At 42.7% G+C, this 26,668-nt stretch overlaps 1 protein-coding gene across 1 annotated transcript in view; it reads right to left on the bottom strand.

Annotated features, from left to right (window-relative positions):
- EDNRB (endothelin receptor type B) overlaps positions 1–26,293 on the bottom strand; it is a 28,419-nt gene extending 2,126 nt beyond the window's left edge. The window contains exons 1-7 of the mRNA XM_047756224.1: positions 25,920–26,293; positions 24,591–25,127; positions 4,864–4,976; positions 4,524–4,728; positions 2,175–2,324; positions 1,641–1,774; positions 708–816 (exon numbers count right to left, since the gene is read on the bottom strand). Coding sequence (XP_047612180.1) covers positions 708–816; positions 1,641–1,774; positions 2,175–2,324; positions 4,524–4,728; positions 4,864–4,976; positions 24,591–25,127; positions 25,920–26,156 — 1,485 coding nt within the window. The 5' untranslated portion in view covers positions 26,157–26,293. The remainder of the gene's footprint in view (positions 1–707; positions 817–1,640; positions 1,775–2,174; positions 2,325–4,523; positions 4,729–4,863; positions 4,977–24,590; positions 25,128–25,919) is intronic.
- Positions 26,294–26,668: the final 375 nt, after the last annotated feature.

Below are 26,668 nucleotides of genomic sequence, written 5' to 3' on the forward strand. Positions count from 1 at the left end.
TTTGACTCGTTATCACATCTGGAGAAAGTGTATGAAAAAGAGACTATTTTAGTTATAATCAAAACTTTGGAGTTCTCTTCGTGGCGCGGGGTTAACCAACGTGACTAGGATCCAGGAGGATGCCGGTTTGATCCCTGGCCTTGCTCAGTGGCTTAAGGATCTGGCACTGCCGTGAGCTATTGCGTAAGTCACAGACAAGGCTTGGATCCCGAGTTGCTGCGACTGTGGTGTAGGCTGGCAGCTATAGCTCCGATTTGACCCCTAGCCTGGGAACCTCCATATGCTGCCGGCGCGGCCCTAAAAAGAAGAAACAAAACAAAATGAAACAAAAAAAACCACACTTTGCTGTGTAGTCCAAAAATCTACCAAAAATGAGAACAGTGCATTTAATTCATGAGTCGCTCTTATTTTATCATGAGATGTCTGTCAGACCTCAATGCGTGTAATTTTTATTAGTTTTCCGAGTAACTATATGAGTCAAACTGATTGATTGGAGAAGCAGGGCATGCTTGACAAAGATTTGTAGGCAGAAATCAGCTACAGAGATGAATGAGCAAAAGAGTTTGTAAAAGATCACCTACCATGTAATACAAGAGACAACTATAAAAAAGTTTACTAGATCTCTCTAGGCAGAAATGCTAATAGTTTGGAGAGGTTATATTTGATGTCAGATTAAAAAGGGCTTTTATTTTTGAATATGCTCTTACCTTAAAGCAGTTTTTGAATCTTTTGCTCACCAAATACAGAGCTATTGGATTAATACAGGAATTCAGGGAGGCCATGTTGATGCCAATGTAATCCAATACCAACAAAAAGCTACAAAAAAATAATACAAGACATGCTTATTAAAAAAAAAAATACTGCTATGGGAATTCTCATCGTGGCTCAGTGGTTAATGAATCCGACTAGGAACCATGAGGTTGTGGGTTCGATCCCTGGCCTTGCTCAGGGGGTTAAGGATCCGGAGTTGCTGTGAGCTGTGGTGTAGGTCGCAGACGGGGTTCAGATCTGGCGTTGCTGTGGCTCTGGCATATAGGCCGGCAGCTACATCTCTGATTCTACGCCTACCCTGGGAACCTCCATGGGAGCAGGCCCATAAAAGGCAAAAAAAAAAAAAAAAAAAGACAATAAAAAAAAATACTGCTCTAAGCATGTATTTTTTGCAGACTTTTGTGAAGAAAAAAAAAATTACTCCTATATAATGGTTTTGGCTTTATCACTAGTGTTTGCTGATAATGAGCCAGCCATTATCTTTTTGCCTGTCTGTTTGTCTCTCTTATTCTCTGTCCCTGTCATCGCCCCACCCCCATTTATGCCCAATCTTCCCTTTTTAAAATAAAATCTCTTTTGGAGGTGCTGAGGCTGGCTGAAAAAGGATTTACCAAGGGCAAAGGAGACCTGCTATTTTCAAACATGCTGCTCACTCATCATTTGGACAACGCTGGCTCTCCATTCCCAGTGTTCTCATAAGTCCCCTTTATTTCTCCCTCAAAAATAGGAGTACAGGTAAAAATGAGCATCTTAATTGCTCCCTAAGGATGAGAAAAATGGTACCCTCTCTTCCTGCTAGTGAAAGAAGTCAATGAAAAAACTTCTGAATGGCATTTATTTAACAACTATTTCTATTTTACCTTTCTTACCTCAAAAGTTCACATCTATTCGAATCATTTTGATCATACAGAGTGAGCTTCAAAATCCTGCTGAGATGAAGGGGAAGCCAACACAGGGCAAAGACAAGGACCAGACAAAATACGGTTTTGGCCACTTCCCGTCTCTGAAATAAAACCATAGTCAGACACTTGAATAGGTGGGTCATTATAATCACATGGTTTTCTCTTTCCAAATAAAATGTTTAATATTTTTTTACAATGTCAGTGGCATTTGAAAAAATTCAGGACACTGGGTTTTAAATTGCATAGTCAATCTGACTTAGAACCAAAATGATTCAAGATTCATCTTTGAAAAGTAGTTTCTCTTTTTATATCCTTTTAGATTATACAGAACATCTCCAGTTAGATGATGTAGAAAACAGGGTTTGTATATCACAATACCAGAACAAGAAAAAGGAAGTATGTTCTGGTGTATGCTAATTTTAATTTATGATCATCATAGTAATTTTCATATTCATGATCAGGATTGTAATAATGAGTCAGCAAATACTTCTATTTCCTTACCTGCTTTAAGTGATCATTTAAAGCAATCTGCATGCCACTCTTCTTTCTCAGCATTTCACAGGTCATCAGGGTATAAAAAAATGCAGTGATGGCTAGTGGCAAGCAGAAATAGAAACTGAATAGCCACCAATCTTTAGCTGTCTTGTAAAACTATGAGGAAGAGAGAACGTTATCATTAATATTCCTCCGTCAGAAAATCTTATACACTAAAGGTTAAACTAAAAACTTATTCATAATTATCTCCTAAAGTAGATCAATTTTATAAATACTATGTAGAATCTTTCAGGCCATTTCTACTGAATAAATAAATAACTTAAACGCAGTAAACTTTTCCTGAAAAGCATTTCAATTCTCTAAGGCAGTGTGCTATCATGACACATAAAAATGTAAGCAATTAGGCAAAATTTAAAATAATTGGTAATTTAAATATTTTTGTCTTCACGTAACCAAGTTAGCCTTGAGGGATTATTTATGTGAAAGACCACATCCAAATGTGTAAAGATATCCTAGTGTTTAAGGGAGGTTCTCACTTTTCATTTATTTATTTTTTTTTGCTTTTTGCTTTTCAGGGCCATACCCTTGGCATATGGAGGTTCCCATCCTAGGGGTGGAGTCAGAGCCGCAGCTGCTGGCCTACACCACAGCCACGGCAATGTGGGATCCGAGGGGAATCCTTGACCTACACCACAGCTCACAGCAACGCTGAGTCCTTAACCCACTGAGCAAGGTCAGGGATTGAACCCACATCCTCATGGATACTAGTTGGGTTCGTAACCCACTGAGTCACAATGGGAACTCCAGGTTTTCACATTTTAACAAGTTTATTTCATGGGAAAACAGGTATGAAGATTCTGTAGTAATCATTTAGCTCAGTAAAGTATATATCTAACCTATTAATTAAAAACCCAAACTGCTTATGACATGCCTTTTCTCTTTTTCTTTTTCTGTTCTTTTTTTTTTTACTTTAAATTCTTGTTCCAGATACGTCTGTGCTGGAGCAGAGTTTATGTAATCTGTGCAACACTTTTCTCTTTTAACTAAACAGAAACAAGAAAACAGCAACCTCATTCTCAATTTCACATTCATGCCCCTCTTTATTCTTTTAATTACTATGATCTATACATATATTCATAAGTCTTATGTAGTCTCCTTATATGTAAACTAGAAATATCATTGGTGACACTTGGACTAGCTTACCCTTACATTAACTCCTCTTAACCCATTCTGCTGGGAAGCATCCTTTTTTTTTTTTTTTGTCCTCTTAGGGCCGCACCCATGGCATATGGAGGTTCCCAAGCTGGGGGTTGCATCTGAGCTACAGCTGCCAGCCTACACCACAGTAATGTGGGATCCGAGCCACGTCTGAGAACTACACCACAGCTCACGACAATGCCAGGTCTCTAACCCACTGAGCAAAGCCAGGGATGGAACCACATCCTCGTGGACCCTAGTCAGGTACATTAACTGCTGAGCTACAAAGGGAACTCCTGGGAAGCATCTTTTACACTTAGGATCTCTTCTTTTGATGACCAGCATTGCCATCCTTTTCCTTTTTTCTTTCTTTCTTTTTTTTTTTGTCTTTTTGTCTTTTCTAGGGCTGCTCCCATGGCATATGGAGGTTCCCAGGCTAGGGGTCTATTTGGAGCTGTAGCCACCGGCCTACACCAGAGCCACAGGAACGCGGGATCCGAGCCGTGTCTGCAACCTACACCACAGCTCACGGCAACACTGGATCCTTAACCCACTGAGCGAGGCCAGGGATTGAACCCACAACCTCATGGTCCCTAGTCGGATTCGTTAACCACTGCGCCATGATGGCAACTCCTGCCATCCTTTTCCTAATTTCTGATTATATGCCACTGAATAAATGGCCAAGATGTTCTCTGCAATGGCAGCTTTCCCTTTAGAGAGAAGACAGGCTTGTCATTCATCCCAATATTCATGGATTCCCATAGACACCTACCAATCCATCCATACTGGGGCGACGTCTACTTGATCATTGCCTGAACCCCCCACTCCCTCTGCTGTGTTGTTTAATGCGAAATATGTGGTAGCTGCCAGTCCTTAGGGGAATTTGAGTCGAAAAGCTATAAATTTAGATCAATTCTCTTATGTAAACTTGGTTTATCTGTATCCCCGAGCACCAGGGGATTCTTAGAGGAGCAGTGACCCAGCTTTTGCAGCTTAGATCATTAGTCACGGTTAACCTCGCAGTCCTGGGACCTACTCTCTGAATTTATGCCAAGAACAGTCATAAATCAATAGCTTCCCAAGGAGAGGAGATCAGGGTAAAAATAGCTAAATATTTATAAGGCAAGAACAGAAAGGGGCAAAAAAAGCAAAATTTACCTGCATGAAGGCTGTTTTCTGAGTAGGATGGAGCAAGCAGATTCGCAGACGATTTCCTTTATAGTCAGTGGTAATCATGTCAAAACCTAAGGCTTCCGGGACGGCCAGGACCACGGAGACCACCCAAATTAAAACAATTTCCACTGCTGTCCATTTTGGAACCCCGATTCCTTTAATTCGACTCCAAGAAGCAACGGCTCGATATCTGAAGAGTAGAAACAGAATAGTTTGCCAGGCTGGCAGAGCGGGGTTTTATCGAATTATGGAGTTTATTTTCTAAATAACATAGCATCACTAGGAGAGTGGTGAGGATATACCTGCCTTAGAGATACACTCTTACCTGTCAATACTGAGAGCACATAGACTCAGCACAGTGATTCCCACGGAGGCCTTCTGTATGAAAGGCACCAGCTTACACATCTCAACTCCAAAGGGCCAGTCCTCGGCGAGCAGCTGTATGAAGGAGACACGAAGCTCTGTTAGGGAGACGCTCCCAAGGAGCCCTCTGATCTGCAGGTATTGCTTCGTGGAGAGAAATGCACATGTAGAGTAAAATAACAACTTCCAGTTCTTACTCTTTGACTCATGGGCTACTGCTTTGTTTTGGAGGGTTTTTTGTTTGGTTTTGATTTGGCTTTTTAGGGTTGATCCTGCAGGACGTGGAAGTTCCCAGGTTAGGGGTTGAATCAGAGCTGCAACTGCTGGCATATGCCACAGCCATGGCAATGCCAGATTCAAGCTGCACCTGAGACCTACACCACAGCTCACAGCAATGCCAGATCTCTAACCCACTGAGCGAAGCCAGGAATGGAACCCGCATCCTTATGCATACTAGTCGGGTTTGTTACTGCTGAGCTACGATGGGAAATCCAACCACTCTTTTGAAAAGCACCTGCACTCACTATCTGGAACAGGAGAGTGGCTTGGGAATAATGCAAGGGCAGCCAGATCTGAAGAATTTCTTACGCAGGGATAGGAGCTTGGGGTTGAGGTCTCCTCTACCACAGGGCCAACTAGGGTGTAAGTTCTCCTTACAAAACTGAACCCACAGAGCTGAAAATGTCTCTGACACTGCCATGGAGTCTCAAAGGCTCAGGTAGTAGACAAATTAAAGGGACATTTTAAAATAAGTGATGGAGAAGTTCCCGTCGTGGGGCAGTGGTTGGCGAATCCGACTAGGAACCATGAGGTCGCGGGTTCGGTCCCTGGCCTTGCTCAGTGGGTTAATGATCTGCTGTTGCCATGAGCTGTGGTGTAGGTTGCAGACGCGGCTCGGATCCCGCGTTGCTGTGGCTCTGGCGTAGGCTGGTGGCTACAGCTCCGATTCAACCCCTAGCCTGGGAACCTCCATATGCTGCGGGAGCGGCCCAAGAAATAGCAACAACAACAACAACAACAACAAAAAGACAAAAGACAAAAAAATAAATAAAATAAAATAAAATAAAATAAGTGATGGAGTTCCCATCGTGGTGTAGTGGAAACAAATCCAACTAGGAACCATGAAGTTGTGGGTTTGATCCCTGGCCTCGCTCAGTGGGTTAAGGATCTGGCATTGCTGTGAGCTGTGGTGTTGGTTGCAGATATGGTTTGGATCTGGTGTTGCTGTGGCTGTGGTGGAGGGCAGTGGCTACAGCTCTGATTAGGCCCCTAGCCTGGGAACCTCCATATGCCGTGAGTGCGGCCCTCAAAAGACAAAAGACCAAAAAATAAATAAACTAAAATAAGTGATATGTACCACACCTTCTTAATCCATTCATCATGGACATTTAGGTTGTTTCCATGTCTTGGCTATTATGAATAGTGCTGCAATGAACATAGGGGTGCATGTATCTTCTTGAATTATAATTCTGTCCTGATATATGCCCAGGAGTGGGATTGCTGGATCATATGGCAGTCCTATATTTAGTTTTCTGAGGAACCTCCATACTGTTGTCTACAGTGATTATCCCAATTCACATTCCTACCAAGAGTGTAGGAATGTCCCCTCTTCTCCACACCCAGTCATAAAAAAGAACAAAATAATGCCATTTGCAGCAACATGGATGCAACTAGAGATTTGCATACTAAGCCAGACAGAGAAATAAAAATACCATATGATATCACTTATATGTGGAATCTAAAATGTGGCACAATGAACCTATCTACAGAGCAGAAATAGACTCACAGACATAGAGAACACACTCACAGTTGCCAAGGGAGCAGCGGGAGGGAGTGGGATGGACTGGGGAGCTTGGGGTTAGTAGATACAAACTATTGCATTTAGAATGGATAAGCAATGAGTCCTACTGTGTAGCGCAAGGAGCTGTATCCAATCTTTTGGGTTAAGATAATATAAGTAAAGGAATGTATATATATGTAAGACTGGGTCACTTTGCTATACAGTGGTAATTGACGCAACAATGTAACTAATCAAATATACTTTAATAAAAAATGTTCAAAACAAATCTCTTACAGGGCTGATAAAAAAAAAAGTGATAAATGTTCCTTGGCTAGAGAGACTGGACGACTCCTGTAAAGAACAGTGTGGGTTCAGGTACTTATTCTCGACTGCAGCCACCCAGCTGCACGGCCAAGTGCACACAGCTCCTTGAACACACTGGGCGCACTCCTTCCTCAGGTCTTCCCTTGAGCTCTTGCCTTTTCCTGGAGGATCTTTCCATGCAGAGCCACTTGGCTAAGTCCCTTACCTCCCTCAAATCCTCCTCCTCCAACTGCATCTTTTTACCATGGGCCACCCTGGCCACACTCACTGTTAAGTACAGGAACTGGCCAACCCTCCCCATCTCCCGTATCTTCTCCACACCCCTCTCTATGCATAGCACTTCTCAACTCCTATGGCATCTATTAGCACATACTTGCTTGTCTTGTTGAATTTTCGAGATCTGAAGCCCATAGCATGTCAGACAGAGTCCAGTTTCTGCAATTGCCTAGTATAGTTCTGCGCACACATGAGATGCTTACTAAACAATGCAGCCCCTAAAGTATACGGGCACTGGCTATCCAGGGAGTGAAAAGACATCGTTCTCACTACTGTACACATATCTCCCTCGATCTGACTTCAGACTGTGCAACCATCTATTGTTAAACTCAGTGATTTTTCTCTTTTAGGACAACTGGGTGTGCCCCACACTGGTAAATGAATCACTTTAGGTAAACATCTGGATCGAGTGTTCGTGAGGTTTCGAAAATAAAGAAAAGAATTTCCAATCGATGTGTGTGTGTTTACATGTTTAAAAAAATAACCTTCCAAAAGTGAAAACTATTTTGAAACACAATTGGGTCTTTCCGTGCTTTCACTTGTGAAGGTTCTCGGTGGAGTTTGTCATGCTGGATGATTGTTCTAGAATTAGAAAGGCACTAAAAGCTGATGTGTGTGTCTCAGTATGAATATGACTGGGAGCACTAATATGGGACACATTTCATTTCTAAGTGAGACATGAAAAATTACACTGACATGTAGAACAAAAGTTGGCAAATGTACCAAAAATATGCTTATTCTAGGATCTGAAAGCCTACAAGCCCAGGCAGATAACAAGAGTGGAAGGGAGTTCCCGTTGTGGCACAGTAGAAACAAATCCACCTAGTATCCATGAGGATGCAGGTTCAATCCCTGGCCTCCCTCAGTGGGTTAAGGATCCAGAGTTGCCATGAGCTGTGGTGTAGGTCGCAGATACGGCTTGGATCTGGCATTGCTGTGGCTGTGGTGTAGGCCAGCAGCAATAGCTGCGATTGGACCCTTAGCCTGGGAACCTCCATATGCTGAGGGTGCAGCTCTAAGAGGACAAAAGACGGAAAAAAAAAAAAAAAAAAAAGGCCTAGTGAGTGGAAGAAACAGCACCAAGGCTCTTGAGGCTGGAGCGGGAGTGATCCAGGCCAAGCATCTAGGAGATGTAGTTGCAGAGAGAGGAGTTTGAATGTTTTACTTTATTGTTGCTGTTTGAGGAAATCCACTGAAAGATTTTGAAGAGGAAAATGGTACAATCTTGACTTTTAAAAAGATCACTCTGGATGCTTAACATAGACTAGAATATGGAGTCAAGAAAGGATGCCTTGATGAGAGACTGTAGGCTGTACCCTGTGGCGCCCTGGGGCTGAGAAGAATGGGTTATAGACAGGATACATTTTGAAGATAGAGCCAGCAGGACTTGGTGGATTGGATGTGAGATGAAAGGAGTCAGGAAACTCAAAGTGGTTATCATGTGAATGATGGGGACGTTTACTGAAATGGGGAAGACTCAGGCAGGGTCCCTTAAATCTGAACCAGCTATGAACTCAACGTGCTTTAAAAGACTTGCCAATAACCATTGGAAACATAATAATAATTTAAAAAAAGTTAGATTCTGCCAAACTCAGTTTGGTATAAACAATCCAGGTAATATTCTGTCTAATCATTCTAATTGTTTTTATATAAATCAGGGGGAAAAAAAGGGGGAAAGCAAAACCAGAACTTACATGGTACTTACAATAGGTTAGACATTGTCCTCGGTACCTTAAACATGGGATATCATTGAATCTCCAAAGCAATCCTATGAGCTGGTATTACTATTATTCCCATTTTCTAGGTTAAAAAAAAATCTTAGAGGGCACTTAGAAGTTAATCAACTTGCTGTATTGGTTTTAAATATGCCCATGCTTTCTTTACTACTCCTCTTTTCAAAAGGTGGAGCCTTAGAGTTCCCATCATGGCTCAGCAGAAACAAGTCTGACTAGCATCCAAGAAGATGAAGGTTCAATCCCTGGCCTTGCTCAGTGCGTTAAGGATCTGGCATTGCCGTGAGCTGTGGTGTAAGCTGTTTTCGTGAATAGAAATGTGGTGGGAGTGATGATGAGTGATGTCTGAGACTAATTCATGGGAAGCATATGGTTTTCTCCTTGCTCTCCCGTGGATCACTCATTCTGGGGGAGACCAGCTGCCATGTCAGGAGGAGACTCAAACATCCCCATGAAGAGGCCAACATGGCAAGGAACCAAGGTCACCTGAAAACAGCTGGCATTACTAATTTGCCAGGTGTGTGATTGAAGACACCCTTTAGAAGTTCCCAGGCTAGGGGTCAAATTGGAGCTACCGCTGCTGGCCTATACCACAGCCACAGCAATGCAGGACCCAAGTCACACCTGCAACCTACACCCACAACTCATGGCAACATTGGCTCCTTAACCCACTGAACAAGGCCAGGGATCAAACCTGCGTCCCCATGGATGCTAGTCAGATTCATTACCCCTGAGTCACAGTGGGAACTCCTCTCAGGCAAACTTTCTGATGATTGCAGGCCCACCAGCATCTTGGACCCCCGGAGAAATGATGAGCCCAAACCACTAGCCAAGCAGCTCCTGAATTCCTGACCCACAGACACAGAGTGAAGTAGTACAGGTTACTGCTCAGGTCACTCAGTTTGAGGGTGATTTGCTACTCAGCATTAGAAAACTAACAGATTTGTCCCTGGTCACTCACTTAAGTAATAGATCCACATTTGAACCCACGTGGTCTGATTCTAGAATGTTTTGAAAAAGTTGATCTTAGAAGAAAAATGCTTAAAATTACCTCAATATTAGTAGTTTAAACCCCATAACTATATGTGAAATCATGGTAATATATCTAGATTCAGAGTACAATTTTCTTCTACCTCCCTCCCCATTTTATTCATCTAATGTCCAAAAATTCAGATAGTTTCGAGCATCTTATTGTCTCAAACGATTTCCAAATCTGCAAATATTAGTATCACCGAGACACAGCCATCAGATGAGCCAAGATGAATGAGTGTCCAGGTCACTGAAGGGAGAGAAGTCTGGCCAATGAAAATGAGCTCTGCACCAAATCCGGGCCCTGTTTTGAGGTTACTATTGCCCTTGGCTCGGCCTAGGAATCGGATGATTGCTTCTCATACCGCTGGGAGGCCTGCAGCCCAACCTCTGACCCAAGTTATCACAGAGGCTGGGGAAACACAAACTGAAAATTGTAGCAGTTCTCTTTAAGTTCTTCCCAGAGACAGTCAGACACCTAATCGCAACCAAGAGATTGCAGTTTTCTGATCTACCCTTCCAAAGGGAAAGAGACTGCCAAAAAGAAAGAAAGAAAAAAAAAAAAATCCATTCATATACCAAGCATTCAACTCAGACCTGAATGCTGCCAGTCCTGAGGGGCCATGGAAAGTGGGGAACAGGGTACCCACTGTCACTTCTATTATTTTGTTGTCAGAAAGATGACTTTGGCAACCTCTGCTTCTCTGATCAGAAGGCTTTGTGGAGACACTGAGAAGCCTGACACCCTGGGACAGAGACCGTGCCCGCTACTGATGCTCATCTTTGGCTGAATGGCCTCCAGCTGGACTGTCTTGGCAATTTAGGGCTCACAGCTCATTTAAAATGCTAAGACAACAAGCTTTTATTTAACAAAAAAGCCCTGGATGGGGGAAAAGCTGTGAACTTTTATGAAAATAAATAAATAAATAAATAATCACTCTCAATCAGGATGACATCTTAAAAATTTGATGGAAGAATGTTCTTATAGACTTCTATAATTCCTGGAAATTAGTTATTTCACTATTTGTCGACAAATTAATGACACCCACCATCTAGATTTGAAATCCAACAATACAGCTTTCCTCTTTATAAAGGAAATTGATTCTCTTTCTGAAAGAGGAAGCAACTCAACTTTAAACCCAGCAAATAACACATTCTGATTCCTTCTTTGAATTTCTTCTTTGGACTTCACTCTGTTCAATTAGATAATTTAAAGGCGAGGTCTGAATACTGATGACAAATCATGCATGCAATCAAATCTCTCTGATGGCAAAAAGAATTTTAGAGTTCGACAGTACTTCCAGGTCCTGCCACATGAATTAAAATTTTAGGTCCCGTTTCAAAATTCAGTTTGAATAGATATTACCCACCATTTATGGGATGTGAGCCAGTCAGAGAACACTCCCAGAACGGACACTGGTTTTCATGTGGCGGATGGTTCATGAGAGGAAGGGCTTTTGTTAGTGTTGGTCCAAAGAGCACAAGGGTGTCCATTTGATAAATGACAGCCTATTCTCGTGCTGGCCACTTTCCCCGAAGGCTAATACTGCTTCCCTAGCACTTTTCCTTTGTATGAATAAACGCAAATAAATAAATAAACACTAGAATGAAAAAAAGACCTGACCCTACTGACAATAAGGTTTCTACTTAAGGATGGTCATGAGTTTATAACTTTACATTGGAACAGCTGTTTGAGAAAGAAAAAAAAAAAAAGCAATAGAATCCAAATAAATTATTTTTATATCATCAATAATACGGAAATATAAAATAATTCTATATTTAAGTATAAAATAATTTTATCTATAAATAATTTAAAAATTCTTTATATTATGGAGTTTTAAAAAAATTTCTAAAAGGATAAATAGCATGAACAGAAAATAAATATCCTTTCTTGAAAGGCATTGTTCAGTGAACGCTACAAAATCTCCCCAACCGGGGGATTTACATTTTTCCATTCTCTTTTTAATTAAAAATTACATTCTTGAGAAATTAAATGGAGAAAATCCTGTTAAAACACACCACTCTTAATGCCCAAAGGCATCTAGCCCCATAAAATCAGGAAATGCCAAAGTTAACCATCCAGCACTAACAAACGTTCAATTGCCTCATTAACCGCCTACACCATTTTCTCTCTTTTTATTAGCAGCATACACTGAGCTTTAACAGTTTACTTGTTTCAGAATGTTCTGCAACATTTTTAATGCCTAGCACAGTGCCTGGTGCACAGTGACCACTCATGAAATACTGTTGAATAACAGCGAATGAATGAGTTCATGGATGAATGAATGAGTTTGATCATAAGGCAGAGATCTTGTGTTAGAACTTCTGTCATGAGCTTTTCAGTTCTCATATTTGAAACACATTCTTTAGAGAACTGAGATGACTATGTTTTTGTCTTTTGTCTTTTTAGGGCCGTACCCGAGGCATAAGGAGGTTCCCAGGCTAGGGGTCCAATTGGAACTGTAGCTGCCAGCCTAGCCGGAGCCACAGCAACATGTGATCCGAACTGCCTCTGCGACCTACACCATAGCTCATGGCAACGCCAGATCCTTAACCCACTAAGCAAGGCCAGGGATCGAACCTGCATCCTCATGGTTGCTAGTCGGGTTCATTAACCACTGAGCCACTACGGGAACTCTGAGATGACTAGGTATTTTATTTACCTCTTTACTGTTGTATTATTGCCTAGTCCATGTTCTCCTCCACTCCAGATGATCAGGTCCTGAATTGAGGTGCTAGCTCTTCTCTTGTTGCAGTTCTGCCTTCCTCGTAGCCCGGAAAAGGTGGAAAGCAAAATTCCTCCCCTACCCTCTCTCTCAAGTCTGTCAGGGAAGTGACTGATAGAAAACAGAACCTACTGTTTCTCACTATCTGAAGGGATTTCTCTGAGGAGCTTTCATTGTAAATTTGGAGGAGATGGACACAGGAAGCATAGGGATGCTGGAAGAGACAGTCATTTAAGAGAGGAGGTGAGCAACGCAATAAAAATGACAAGGGAGTTACTTTGCCAGATTGCTGTCTGCTCCCTTTTGTAATGAACGGTGAACATTTCTTTCAAATAACTGGTATTATAGAAATGTTTTTACAGTAAGAGTCAGAGAAGGAAATAATGGGGTGGCTGTATTTCATGAGGTTGGGGAAGAGTGTATTCTGCTTTTATCTCTGTTTCCTGTAGCAGATAAGAGTTTTTCTGCATTGGAACTGGTGTTTTAAAACAAGATAGGACACCCTCATTCAAGGATTTCCCACCTCAGATTTTTCTTTCTTTCTTGCTTTCTTTCTTTCTTTCTTTTTTTTCTTTATTTCTTTCCTTCTTTCTTTCTTTTTTTGAAGATGAATAATATGCTTTCTTTTTTAAAAATTTTTTTTTTTATTTTCCCACTGTACAGCAAGGGGGTCAGGTTATCCTTACATGTATACATTACAATTACATTTTTTCCCCCACCCTTTGTTCTGTTGCAACATGAGTATCTAGACAAAGTTATCAATGCTATTTAGCAGGATCTCCTTGTATATCTATTCTAAGCTGTGTCTGGTAAGTCCAAGCTCCCGATCCCTCCCACTCCCTCCCCCTCCCATCAAAACAGACAGACAGACCAATGGAACAGAATAGAGAAACCGGAAATAAACCCTGACACCTATGGTCAATTCATCTTGGACAAGGGAGGCAAGAACATAAAATGGGAAAAAGAAAGTCTATTCAGCAAGCATTGCTGGGAAACCTGGACAGCTGCATGCAAAGCAATGAAACTAGAACACACCCTCACACCATGCACAAAAATACACTCAAAATGGCTGAAAGACTTAAATAGAAGACAGGACACCATCAAACTCCTAGAAGAAAACATAGGCAAAACACTCTCTGACATCAACATCATGAATATTTTCTCAGGTCAGTCTCCCAAAGCAATAGAAATTAGAGCAAAAATAAACCCATGGGACCTCATCAAACTGAAAAGCTTTTGCACGGCAAAGGAAACCAAAAAGAAAACAAAAAGACAACTTACAGAATGGGAGAAAATAGTTTCAAATGATGCAACCGACAAGGGCTTAATCTCTAGAATATATAAACAACTTAAATACAACCCAACAGCAAAAAAGCCAATCAATCAATGGAAAAATGGGCAAAAGACCTGAATAGACATTTCTCCAAAGAAGATATACAGATGGCCAGCAAACACATGAAAAAATGCTCAACATCCCTTCTTTCTTTCTTTCTCTCTTTCTCTTTTTCTTTCTCTCTCTCTTTCTTTCTTTCTTTCTTTCTTTCTTTCTTTCTTTCTTTCTTTCTTTCTTTCTTTCTTTCTTTCTTTCTTTCTTTCTTTCCTCTTTCTTCTCTCTTTTTCTCTTTCTTTCTTTGTTTATTCAAATGTACAGTGAGAATTTAAAGTAAGCTGCTGGTCAAGAGCTTAGAAAATACTTTCTTGGAGTTCCCATCGTGGCTCAGTGGTAACAAATCTGACTAGGAACCAAGAGGTTGAGGGTTTGATCCCTGGCCTCGCTCAGTGGGTTAAGGATCCAGCATTGCCATGAGCTGTGTAGGTCGCAGATGAGGCTCGGATCTGGTGTTGCTGTGGCTCTGGCGTAGGCTGGCAGCTATAGCTCTGATTAGACCCTAACCTGGGAACCTCCATATGCCGTGGGTACGGCCCTAGATAAGACAAAAAGACAAAAAAAATACTTTCTTTATAGACATTGTACCTGTGCCCTTGGGGACAAATATCAGTTACAAGTTTCATCCTGCATCCATTAAAATGCACTTGATCACTTAGTTTAGACCATGTGGGAGTTCCTGTTGTGGCTCAGTGGTAAGCAACCCAACTAGCATCCATGAGGATGTGAGTTGGAACCTGGCCTCACTCAATGTGTTAAGGATCCAGTGTTGTTACGAGTTGTGGGGTAGCTTGCAGACAAGGCTCAGATCCTGCATTGCTGTGGCTGTGGTGTAGCCTGGCAGCTGTAGCTCCAATTTGATCCCTAGCCTGGGAACCTCCATGTGCTGGGTGTGTGGTCCTAAAAAAACAAATAAAATAAAATAAAATAAAATAGATTAGACCATGTGGATTAGAACTATGTGGGTCAGAAGTAATGTCAGCTTATCCCCCAGGGGTGCCATTTAAATAGATCACAATGTGAACAGTGCCTCCTAGAGTTGTGCAAGGCAGAGGCCCCGTCCTAGGAATCTGTTGTATGCACATCCACAAAGCGCTTTCCACTGCTCTGGAAAATTTCTACAACTTGCATAAACGAATTATTGCATTTAAATGAATTATTTTTCTGAAAACAATATCTCTAAGAGAAGCAAAGAGAGAAAAATGATTAAAAAAATATGTCCTACTGTAAACCAGCTATGATGGAAAAAATAAAAATCATTTAAAAAATATGTCCTAGAAGAAACAAAGTTCACCTTAAATATATATCCCTACTTATGTTGGAATTTATTCCCAAGTCTATAACAGGCCAACAAATACATGGATTGCTACCTCCTATTATTTGAACTGAAAAATATATCCACAATTTGTTCTTAAAAGTGTTCATTGCCATGTTACATATTTTGAAAAGATTGAACTAAGACCATTAAGAAATGCTATTCACAAACCTAGCTTTATTGTCTGATTCGCTTATCTGAGTTGGATCTTCTAAGATCACCGTGACACCTGAAGAAACGAAAGAATTGTAACCTGATGGCTTCATAGTTCAGAAAGTGTCTCTCAAACTTAGTGAATTCAACAAATCTTATTAAGTAATTTCATGTCTTACTTAACCCTACCCAGAGAATATCTTATGGGATAAGTTATTATGAGAAAATGTTTGATGACTATGGAACTCAAAAGCCCTTTAATGTAATTTGAAAATACTATGTGAGGGGGAAGAAGATATGAACAATATAAACACCAGAGGATAGTTTTCCTCCTTTCTGGAAACTACGATGAAGCTAAGGAGGAGAGAAGCAGAGTGGACAGAATGCAGGAGGCATGAGTATGGCTGGGAGTCTCAGGGACAAAAAAATCTTTGAAACATGCTTCGGTCAACTTGGCTAATATGTTTCTGACTCCAGAATGATCCTCTTTCTCTCTCTCTTCTACCACCACATTTTGGCCATTTTCTTGTTCTTTTACACTTTCACTAGAGAATCTGCAGGGAAAGAGATAAGAAATCTCTCAAATGAAAGCACCGGAAAGAGGAGTTCCTGTCGTGGGTAACGAACCCAACTAGATTCCACAAGGATGTGGGTTCGATCCCTGGCCTCACTCAGTGGGTTAAGGATCTGGCATTGCCATGAGCTGTGGTGTAGGTCCCAGACATGGTTCGGATCCCATATTGCTGCACGTGTGGCATATGCCAGCAGCTTTAGTTCCAGTTTGACCCCTAGCATGGGAACTTCCATATGCCACAGGTGTGGCCCTAAACAATAAAAAACAAACAAACAAACAAAAAAACCGCTGGAAAGAAAAAAAAGTCTTAGAGAAAATGTAGGCTAAGGTATACCCACACACCACGCTCAGTGATCTCCCCAACATAATCAACCTCTTCTTAACTTTGCAAAATCCCAAAAGGGAATGTTTCACATCATAAATTACATCTAGAGTTTTATTTAAGCTCAGGCTTTATCTGTCAACACCTTTGAAAACACTTAATAGTTGATTAGCATTTGGCATGTTTCTCTAAAAATAATCAACTATAGCATATTAGCCACACAGTGATAACCTTATATGGTTTTCTTTGGAAATTGAAGACCATGAGTCTTTGGCCCTGAAACAACACGGTCTTGGCTGTGTCATCTTCATGTACAGCTATGAAAATACCTTCAATTTTGAATGATTCATTTAAGGGAACAAAGACAAAAATGGAAAGCCTTTGATAAGCCTTACAGTATTGAAAGAAACATTGCCTTGACATTTTAAAAGCCTTGGATTTATGGAGTGACCGAGTGGTAGATCAAAGGCAAACACAAGAAGCACCATAGAGTTAACCTGGGAAACCTTTCATTGTCCTAGGCCAAGAGTTTGCCAAGCATTTTGTCACCAGGATCCATGGCCAACGTTCAAAGCAGTGAATCAGAAACAGGAAGTCTTGAGTTTCTGGTTATTTGACATCTGCTATTGACCTATTATTTGGTAATGACCAATCTCCTCATAATTGGAGAAAACAGAACAAAATTTCCCCCTTCTTTTTTATTTGGACAGTTATAAAAATATGAGTATAACATCTTTTGCCAATAAGCATTTGTCTGGAATTGACTGTTGCAAGTACTAGGCTAGGTGGGTGCTGGGGTGTTAGTTTTATTTACTAATGGATTCAAGGCTATTCAAAGCTAATAGTCTTATTCTTTATTAATACTTTACAAATGTTAGTACTTCAAATGTGCATAATTGGTGCTCCTTAAATTTTTTTTTCTTTAAATATACGAATCTCAAAGGTATATAGGTCCTATTTGGGGGGCAAAATGCTTCTGCTACTAAGATACCTCTAAACATCACTAAAATATCACTACAATATCTCAGAAACTTAACTGGAAATAAGAACAGTGTTATTATCTTGGGCAAAACTAGATTCTCTTACCCAATGATACCTTTACTTCTTGTATTTCTCTATATGCCGAAGCTTCCATTTACTAAATCAGAAAATTATAACTTTGAAAGTTAAATTTGACGGTGTTCCATTAACTTTTACTTCTTTCTATGAAACTAGAAGTAGTCTGAGATTGGGTAGTGAGAAAGGCGATTTTGCTCAGGAAGACAGCTTTGATTGTAGTCAGGAATGTCTGACTACCTGTTGAGGTCATTTCACTCAAAACTCATTTGAGGGTTCAGTGGAGCAATTCCCATTTTGACATACCAGCATTTTAATGTTACACGTACCCCTACCCTAAGTAGTTAAACGTTAAAGATCGGTAGTTTTGCCCCTCTGAGCTAGGAAGCTAGCCTTTTTGCCTCTAATAGCAGCCTACAAAGTCTTAACAGCAAAACCACCTACAGGCACTCCAGCAGGTCACCAGGCTAATTTTTTAGAAAGCTCTCCACCACTGCTGGATTTCTGATTATACTTAGGTCCTTATCAAACTAATGCCCATATAGATATCTGTCTTAGTTTACAAGGGGATTTGTTTTCAAATGCAATTTCCTTACACATAAAGGAAGCTATATTTTTATATTTATTATATTTATATACATTCTATATGTATGAGCTATATACATTAACTCAGTTATCCAAGTAAATACAGCACTAAGAGAGTGCTGTATAACTTGTTATCTTTTAAAAACTCATTATTTAGGGAGTTCCCATCGTAGCTCAGTGGTTAACGAATCTGACTAGAAACCATGAGGTTGCGGGTTTGATCCCTGGCCTTGCTCAGTGGATTAAGGATCCGGCGTTGCCGTGAGCTCTGGTGTAGATTGCAGACACAGCTTGGATCCTGTGTTGCTGTGGCTGTGGCTCTGGCATAGGCTGGCGGCTACAGCTCCGATTAGACCCCTAGCCTGGAACCCTCCATAGGCCAAGAGTGAGGCCCTAAAAAAGACAAAAAAATAAATAAATAATTAATTAAATAAATAATAAATAATTAATTAAAAATAAAAAATAAATAATAAATAAAAAAATAAATAAATGCACACAGTGCCTCATCCTGTTTCATATCCTGAATTCTTCTCAGGATGACTGTCGGTCAGATTCTGCAGTGGCTAATGACCTAGTCCTTGTAGAACTTGTTGACAAGTAACCCTCTTTTTTAAAAAAATAAAAAACTCATTATTTATTCAAGCATTTTTCACTTCTTGAGATGATAAGAGAAGCTAAAGAAATTCTAACTTCAGTCTGCAATCAAGGCTTGTCAAAAATCACTACCATACTAAGCAAAGCCAAACCAACTACCTAACCAACCACTGACAACATGAAAAACTTCACAGCATCCACAAATACACAGTTCTCGTGTCCCACAGCTTTGACATCGAATCTACTAGAATTTAGTAATCAGGCTCTCATAAGCAACAAACATCTAGATTATCCCATTCATTTCAGTCTACACAGGAAGGACACAATAAGTAGCTTGTGAATCAGGATAGATTCATCCTCACATCAGATGCTTAAACATTGGCTTTTGGGTCAGGTACATACACAGACCATGTAAATACCAGCATGGTGACCATGTATGTAGCACAGACATTAACACACACACACACACACACACACACACACACACACACACACACACACAAAGAGGGAGAGAGAGACTGAGATTACATAATGATTCAGACTAAGACTATAATAACTTTGGGGTACAGGATGGCAACATCTATCAAAATTACAAATGCACATATCCTTTGATTCAATAATTCTAACTCTAGAAATTTACCCCGCAGATATAATCACACATGTGTGCAAGGCTATATGTGCAAAGATGTTATTTGTAGTTTGATATGGTGAAAGTTCAGGAGTTCCTTTTGTGGCTCAGTGGTTAACAAAACCAACTAGGATCCATGAGGATGCAGGTTTGATCCCTGGCCTCACTCAGTGGGTTAAGGATCGGGAGTTGCTGTGGCTGTGGTGTAGGCCGGCAGCTACAGCTCCAATTTGCCTCCTAGCCTGGGAAACTCCATATGCTGCAGGTTCAGCCCTAAAAAGCAAAACAAAAACAAAAAGAAAAAGTTGAAAAAAAATTTTCATTCTTCTTCTCACACACATGCTAATAACATTGTCTTTTGCTAACTTTGTGCCAGGCGCTGTGATCAGTCATATTCACCTACCTACTTATGTATCTATAAACTCTTATAACATTAGTATATTTACATATTCACGTGTACACACACGTAGATATATATGCCTTTAAATATCCTCCTTGGATGGTTGCATTTTCATCTTTCATCTGGATGGTCTCATGTAATGGAGTGGGTAACAGCCCTCGTGTGTGCTGCTAAGAAGAAAGGAGGCTTTTATTTCCAGCGTGGTCACGTGGTTATTTGAAGCTCTTCAAGAGCTTCCATTTGCTGAATCTCCACACACCTCTCTGTTAGGGAACACTGCTGAGACATTTCCAGAGAACGACTTCCTTGAGGGAGTCAAGGCCGAACAGACATACTCCCTAGGGTTTGTCAGCCCTACGTCAGCCCCTCCCTGGGAAGCTCCATCCGCTTCTACAGCTTCATCACGGACCTTGGCTTTTAGCAAGAGCCGTGACATTTTGTGGTTTGTCAACTTTACTGAACTCTCAATGGACTGAACTCCAGATTCATGTAATAGATTCGTGTTGACATTTCTGGGCCCCTGGGTAAACCAACAGAACATTTGGGGGAGTCCATAAAATCTCAGAAATTGTGAATGTGTGCATGTATATATGCATGTATATGACATATTAATTATAATACAAATCACAATTTTTTCTGTCTTTTTTGTCTTTTTAGGGCTACACCTGAGACATATGGAGGTTCCCAGGTTAGGGGTCAATTCGGAGCTGTAGCCACTGGCCTACACCACAGCCACAGCAAACGCATCTGCAACCTACACCATAGCTCATGGCAATGCTGGATCCCTAACCCACTGAGTGAGGCCAGGGATCGAATCTGCATCCTCGTGGATGCTAGTCAGATTTGTTTCTTCTGAGCCATGACAGGAACTCCTAAATTACTATTTATAATATAAATTATCCATTTATATATTAATTACATATAATAAATAACATACGTCATTAATTAGATTCTCAACGGAATTGTGACACCTCTACAAAAACAAAATTAGGAATCACTAGTTCAGAAATTCTAGTTCCCTGACTTTAGGATACATTTGAACAACACTCATAATTCACTTAAATTACTTTGTGGGAATCATCATACCTGACAACTCTGAAATTCTAAATGCTTTTTAAAACTTGCTTATATGGGGTCATAATAGTTATTTAAGGGAATAAATGGCTTTGAACTACTCCTGGATTGGGTGTTTTTGTAAATAAAGCCTTTAGAATAACAAACAGTGATAGGATCAATATTACACATTGCAGATCATCTGAAGGGGATTTCAGGAGATAGAAATCTTCAGATGACTCAGCTGAAAACTGAAAATGCTTACCAAGTATCCTACTGTGCAGTGGTATGTCACATAATTGCACCACTGCTCTCAGAGGAGGTCCTGACAGTACTGCAGGTGGGAGAGCTGAGCTGTCTCTATGTGGGGAATGGGCGGGGGCGGGGAGGTTCTAGCGCCAGATGGTCTAGGTTCAAGCCTTAGTTTTATCACTTTCTGGTAGTACGACATAGTTCAAATTGCTTCCTCACTGCTCCAAAATGCAGTTTCCCCATAAAACAGGAATGATAACAATACTTCCTCCACAGATTTGTTACACTGATTTAATGGACTACACCAAATACCTAGCGCATAACAAAGGGTGGCCATCCTTGTCATATTATGTCTCAAGTGACACATATTTATGCATATTATAAAATAAAACAGGAGTTCCCATCATGGCGCAGCAGAAACGAAATCTGACTAGGAACCATTAAGTTGTGAGTTCGATCCCTGGCCTCGCTCTGTGGCTTAAGGATCCGGCATTGCCCTGAGCTGTGGTGTAGGTTGCAGATGCAGCTCAGATCCTGCATTGCTGTGGCTGTGGGGTAGGCCATCAGCTGTAGCTCTGATTCGACCCCTAGCCTGGGAACCTCCATATGCCTCGGGTGTGGCCCTAAAAAGCAAAATTAATTAATTAATTATATAAAATAAACCAAAGGCCACTATGTAGGATTCACTCATCAGTGAATAGGACCTAGTGACAGCACTTAATTCTATGTGATGGATTGGTTCATGACCAATGCAGATGACTACATGGCCAGATCTGTAATGACCAACTGGTCTGTTTATTTCAGAAATAGAAACACAGCTTTAATGGACTGAATTGTTTCAGGCAAAAGGATGTAACTTCCTAGGGAAATCGTAGATGAATTTGAAGTGAAAGGAAAAGCTGTCTGTCCCTTTGGGAGGAGGATATTCTCTGACTGATGGAATGTAATAATTGGACCAGACAGAGAAAGTAAGATGGTCCTGAAAGAGCTGATTTACAGCTGATCTGGAGGCAAAATGCCCTCAATGCCACCTTCTATACAGCCCTTGGTCTGCTGGCTGACTCAGGAGGGTTTCTAAGTGGGCTGACCAAGTGGGGCTTCCTGGGACTTCCCCAAACAGACCTTTCACCAAACTCTAGCAAAACCAGATGTAATCTCCCTTTTCAGAAGGATCTTATCACTTATTTTACAATTCCTCACAATACTTTGCACTCCAAGGTTTCTCAAGTCAGGTTAGAAGAACCGAATTGAAATTCCTCTGCCACATTGGAACGGTAAGACTTGGTCTGTGGGTCTCCTAAAATGGGTGACTTCTGGCCCTAATGAAGCTGTGACTGCATTTAAGGGACCCATTTCAGCCTGTGCCTCTCCCAGGAAACCCTGAGAGTTTACAAGAACCGGTAGCTATGCAAGAGTTTAGGATTTCTTCTATTTATCCTCCATTTCTGGGAGTGTTTCCTTTTAGGACCTGGATCCTAATCTGAACCCTATTGTGAAACCTCAGAAATCTCTAGAATTCCTTAATGCATGGCTATTTGGATTAGGATTTCCAGAGATTCCTGAAAGGCCATGTAAAGCCATGCCACATGCTGTCTTCTCCTGCCACAAAGTTCAAAGTACCCCCCACAACCCTTTCCCAACCCTATGTGGCTCTCCCCCCTGCCCCTTGTACTGAGCCCAAGACTAGCTTTAGGCAAATCCCCAAAGCACATTCCTATTCCCTTACCCTTTTGTTTCTGTTTGTATGTGTGACTTTCTATTGCTGATCATGATGGGGAGGCAGAGTTTTACATATTCACGGAGTCCTCTAGAATTTTCCAGCTCTTTTACCTAGGCTATTTTTCTTTCTTTCTTTCTTTCTTTTTTTTTTTTTTTGGCTTTCTGCCTTTTCTAGGGCCGCTTCTGTGGCATATGGAGATTCCCAGGCCTGGTGTTGAATTGGAGCTGTAGTCGCCGGCCTACGCCAGAGCCACAGCAACGCCAGGTCCGAGCCGCATCTGCGACCTACATCACAGCTCACAGCAACGCCAGATCCTTAACCCACTGAGTGAGGCCAGGGATCGAACCCGCAACCCCATGGTTCCTAGTCGGATTCATTAACCACTGAGCCACGACGGGAACTCCTAAGCTATTTTTCTTGACACCACAAAACCCCAGTAGGTGATCACTGGCAGCCTTATTGTAGAGTTGAGGACACTGGGGATCAGAGATCTGGGATGTGTCCAGAGTTCCAATGCAAGCTGGAGTCAAAGAGTATATGGGTTTATGTCCTGCCCTAGCTCTTCATGCCTGTCTCCTCGGATGCCTGGGGTTATCACACAACGATGGTAGCTACTGAAACCACTAGAGACTTTAAGTTGACCGCTCTTACTCTTATCCACTGAGTATCAGTGGGATGAAGTTTACACTTTGGAACCTGACATACCGAGTCTGATTCTTGTCTCCATCACTTAGTTATTGTGAGACCTTGAGCATCCTATCACTCATCAGTAAAATGCAGAAATAGCTACTCCAGGTTTATCAGAAGGAGTAAAGAAAAGTAATACCTCTATCCCAGTGCTTGGCTCATCGGAGGCATTCAGTAAAGAGTGGGTTCAGCAGAGTCATTCACAGCAGGTGAAGTGTGTTTTCCTACTCCCCTGCATGGGTCTCTTTCTTTTAGGACATTTGTTTCCTAGAAACCTACTTGAGCTTCCCTACTTTCAGGGTCCTTTAAGAAAATGCTTCTGGAGGTTGGTATACACATGAACCACCTGAGTATTTTAAGATGCAGATTCTGATGTAATAAATCTGGGGTGGACTTGCAGTACGAACATGCTCTCAGGTGATACCCATCCTGCCAGCCCATGGACCATTAATCTCCCAGAGCCAGCTGGACTTAGCTTTCAGGACCAGCGGCTCTCAAACTTTACAGTTCATCATAATCACATGGAGGGCTTGTTAAAATACAAATTACTGTGCTTCACCCCAGAGTTTCAGAATCAGTAGGTGTGAGGTGGGGCCATAAGATGTCATTTCTAACAAGTTCCCAAGGGATGCTGATGCTACTGGTCTGGGGACTACTCTTGCTCCAGGCTTAGCAGGGGGCTACTGAAACCACAAGGGGATTTGGGTCCAATTATTACTGAGCTTTAGGAGGGGATGGGTCAGGTGTTTGTTTGTTTGTTTGTCTTTTGAGGGCCGCCTCTGTGGCATATGAAGGTTCCCAAACTAGGGGTCGAATTGGAGCTGTAGCAGCCGGTCTACGCCACAGCCACAGCAACGCCAGATCTGAGCAGCGTCTGCGACCTACACCACATCTCCTGGCAACGCTGGATCCTTAACCCACTGAGCGAGGCCAGGGATGGAACCTGTGTCCTCACGGATGCTAGTCAGATTTGTTTCTGCTGAGCCACAACAGGAACTCCTGGGCCGTCCCGAATAAGCCCCCTGTCAAGGCTCTCCCATCTCTGCCTTCCTAACTGGGTACCCACCCTTGGCGATATTAACAAGCCCCCGTTACCTTGTAGACGTTGATGGGGATATCAATGATGATGTGAAGCAGGTCTCCCAGAGCCAGGCTGGCTATCAAGATGTTAGGGCCGTTTCGCATGCACTTGTTCTTGTAAATGATTCGCAGCAGTGTGGAGTTTCCGATGATGCCCAGCACGAACACTAGGCAGGACACCACAGTGTTGATGTACTTGAAAGTGTCCTTGATCTCGATGGGTCCCTCGCACGGAGGAGGGGTGAGCGTGCGTGCTGGGGGTCCCGCCATCCTCCCTCCTTTAGGCATCTGCGGAGGGGAGGACGACCGCGGCAGGCTGGCGTTGGACCCCCTGGGCCAGAAGGTCTTAGTAGGGGGCGCCACTATCTCTCCGGTCCTCTGGGCTGGTGGAGTGGCCCCGGCCGGCGGGAATCCCCTCTCCTCAGACTGGACCCCGGCCACGCCACAGGCAAGGATCAGCGCCACCAGGGCGCGTCCGCATAGGCTGCGCAGCGGCTGCATGTTGCTGCCTGCTCCGGTGGACGTTGGTGGCTGCTTCTCAGCTTTCAGAGTCTAGAGGCCAGCAAGGGAAGGAAGACAGGACGCCCGGGTCAGCTACCCCAGCCACGCCCCTGCAAACCACTCGCGCAGCCACGCCCCCACCATCCGTGCGCGCAAAAGTAACTCAAGTTTGCGCGCCAGTGAGGAACTCGGGAGCCTGTCACCCGCCTGCGCCCGTCGACTGTTCTTCCAGAACTAGCTATCGCTGTTTCCCCCACACCCCCCGTGACCCCGAGGGGTAAATGACTCACAGTGGGGGGGGGGGGTATTCTGGAAGGGGTGTGCCAGGGAGGAAAGGATGGGTGTCCAAAGCAAAGCTTTGAGCTCCTGGTGTGGCCGGAGGGAAATGTGTTGGTTCTGACTAAGGGCGCTTGGAGACGGAGAAGTCAGGGCATCTAGAGGTCGAGGGCATGTGCCAATCGCTGCCTTTGACTCCGCGGGAACCCCAGTGTCTGAACGCCAAGACTCCTTCCTCCCGCGGGTGGGGTGGGGCTGAAAACCGCTACTTCCCCGCTCCCTGCGTTCGGGCTCCTTCTCCACCCCCAAAAGTGCGCAGGTGACTCGGAAAATCTCAGATATTTTCCCACCAGGTCCGACTGAGAAAGTATCTGCATTAACTCGGAAGCTTCTGTCCCCTCCAAGAGGCTTCAAACACCAACTCCATCTCCTTCACTCCAAACCCATTTTAATACGGTGTATTTATACTTAAAAAAAAAAAAAAATCCCCCAACTAGTAATCCAGGCTGAAGCCCCCACGATAAGATTCAATCTTTGATTTTAATTCGACACCAAGCCAGAACGTACCTCGAGGACCGGACACCCCAGACGCAGAGCGACAGGCGGGGACCTCCTTCGCAGGACGCGCTCTTCTGGTAGCTGGGTTCCAGGCTGCCCGGGAGCCGAACACGCCTCCCTTGAGCTGCAGGCGGGTCTCGTTCTGACGACACACTGAGGGAATGCCTGGCCGTGTAGCCTCCGCAGCTTGCTCGGAATCCTTGCTGTCCCTAGACAAGTACTTTTATTCATTCGTCCCTTCCCCATCAATCACCGCCAGACTCCTCCCGCCCCTGGCGACCGCGCGGCAACCTTTCCCCTTGGGCGACGCCTGGACAGCATCAGCAGGACCTGCCGGCTGCTGCAGAGGGCAGTCCTCGCCAGAGACCGGTCCTCAGAGGCTGGGGAGTTGTCATGGCTCTAAGGTCTTCAAATGAGCCTAAACTAAGGGCAAGTTTTTACACACCTCGCAACGCTCTCCAGACTAGAACCCCACTCAGAATGAAAAGTGTTTAAGGCCCAATCTGACTTTTCAAAGCAAAGTTAAGTATCCTGCCCGTGATACCTAAGACTTGATTAGTTGGGGCGGGGGCGGGGAGATGGTCTTTGCTCTGTTTTTGTTTTGCCCATAAGATTCAGGTCAGCGTCGGCGCCCACCCACAGGAATGAGCAGGATCCTTTCTTCTCAAGCCCTGTCACTGCCCTAGGGGAGAACTAAAATTCCTCCCTCTTTTTCTCTAGTAGCTGCCATTCTCTCTTCCTGCTCTGTCTTGGAGTGT

This window comes from Phacochoerus africanus, chromosome 13, assembly GCF_016906955.1.
Source record: "Phacochoerus africanus isolate WHEZ1 chromosome 13, ROS_Pafr_v1, whole genome shotgun sequence".
Classification (NCBI taxonomy): Eukaryota; Metazoa; Chordata; class Mammalia; order Artiodactyla; family Suidae; genus Phacochoerus; species Phacochoerus africanus.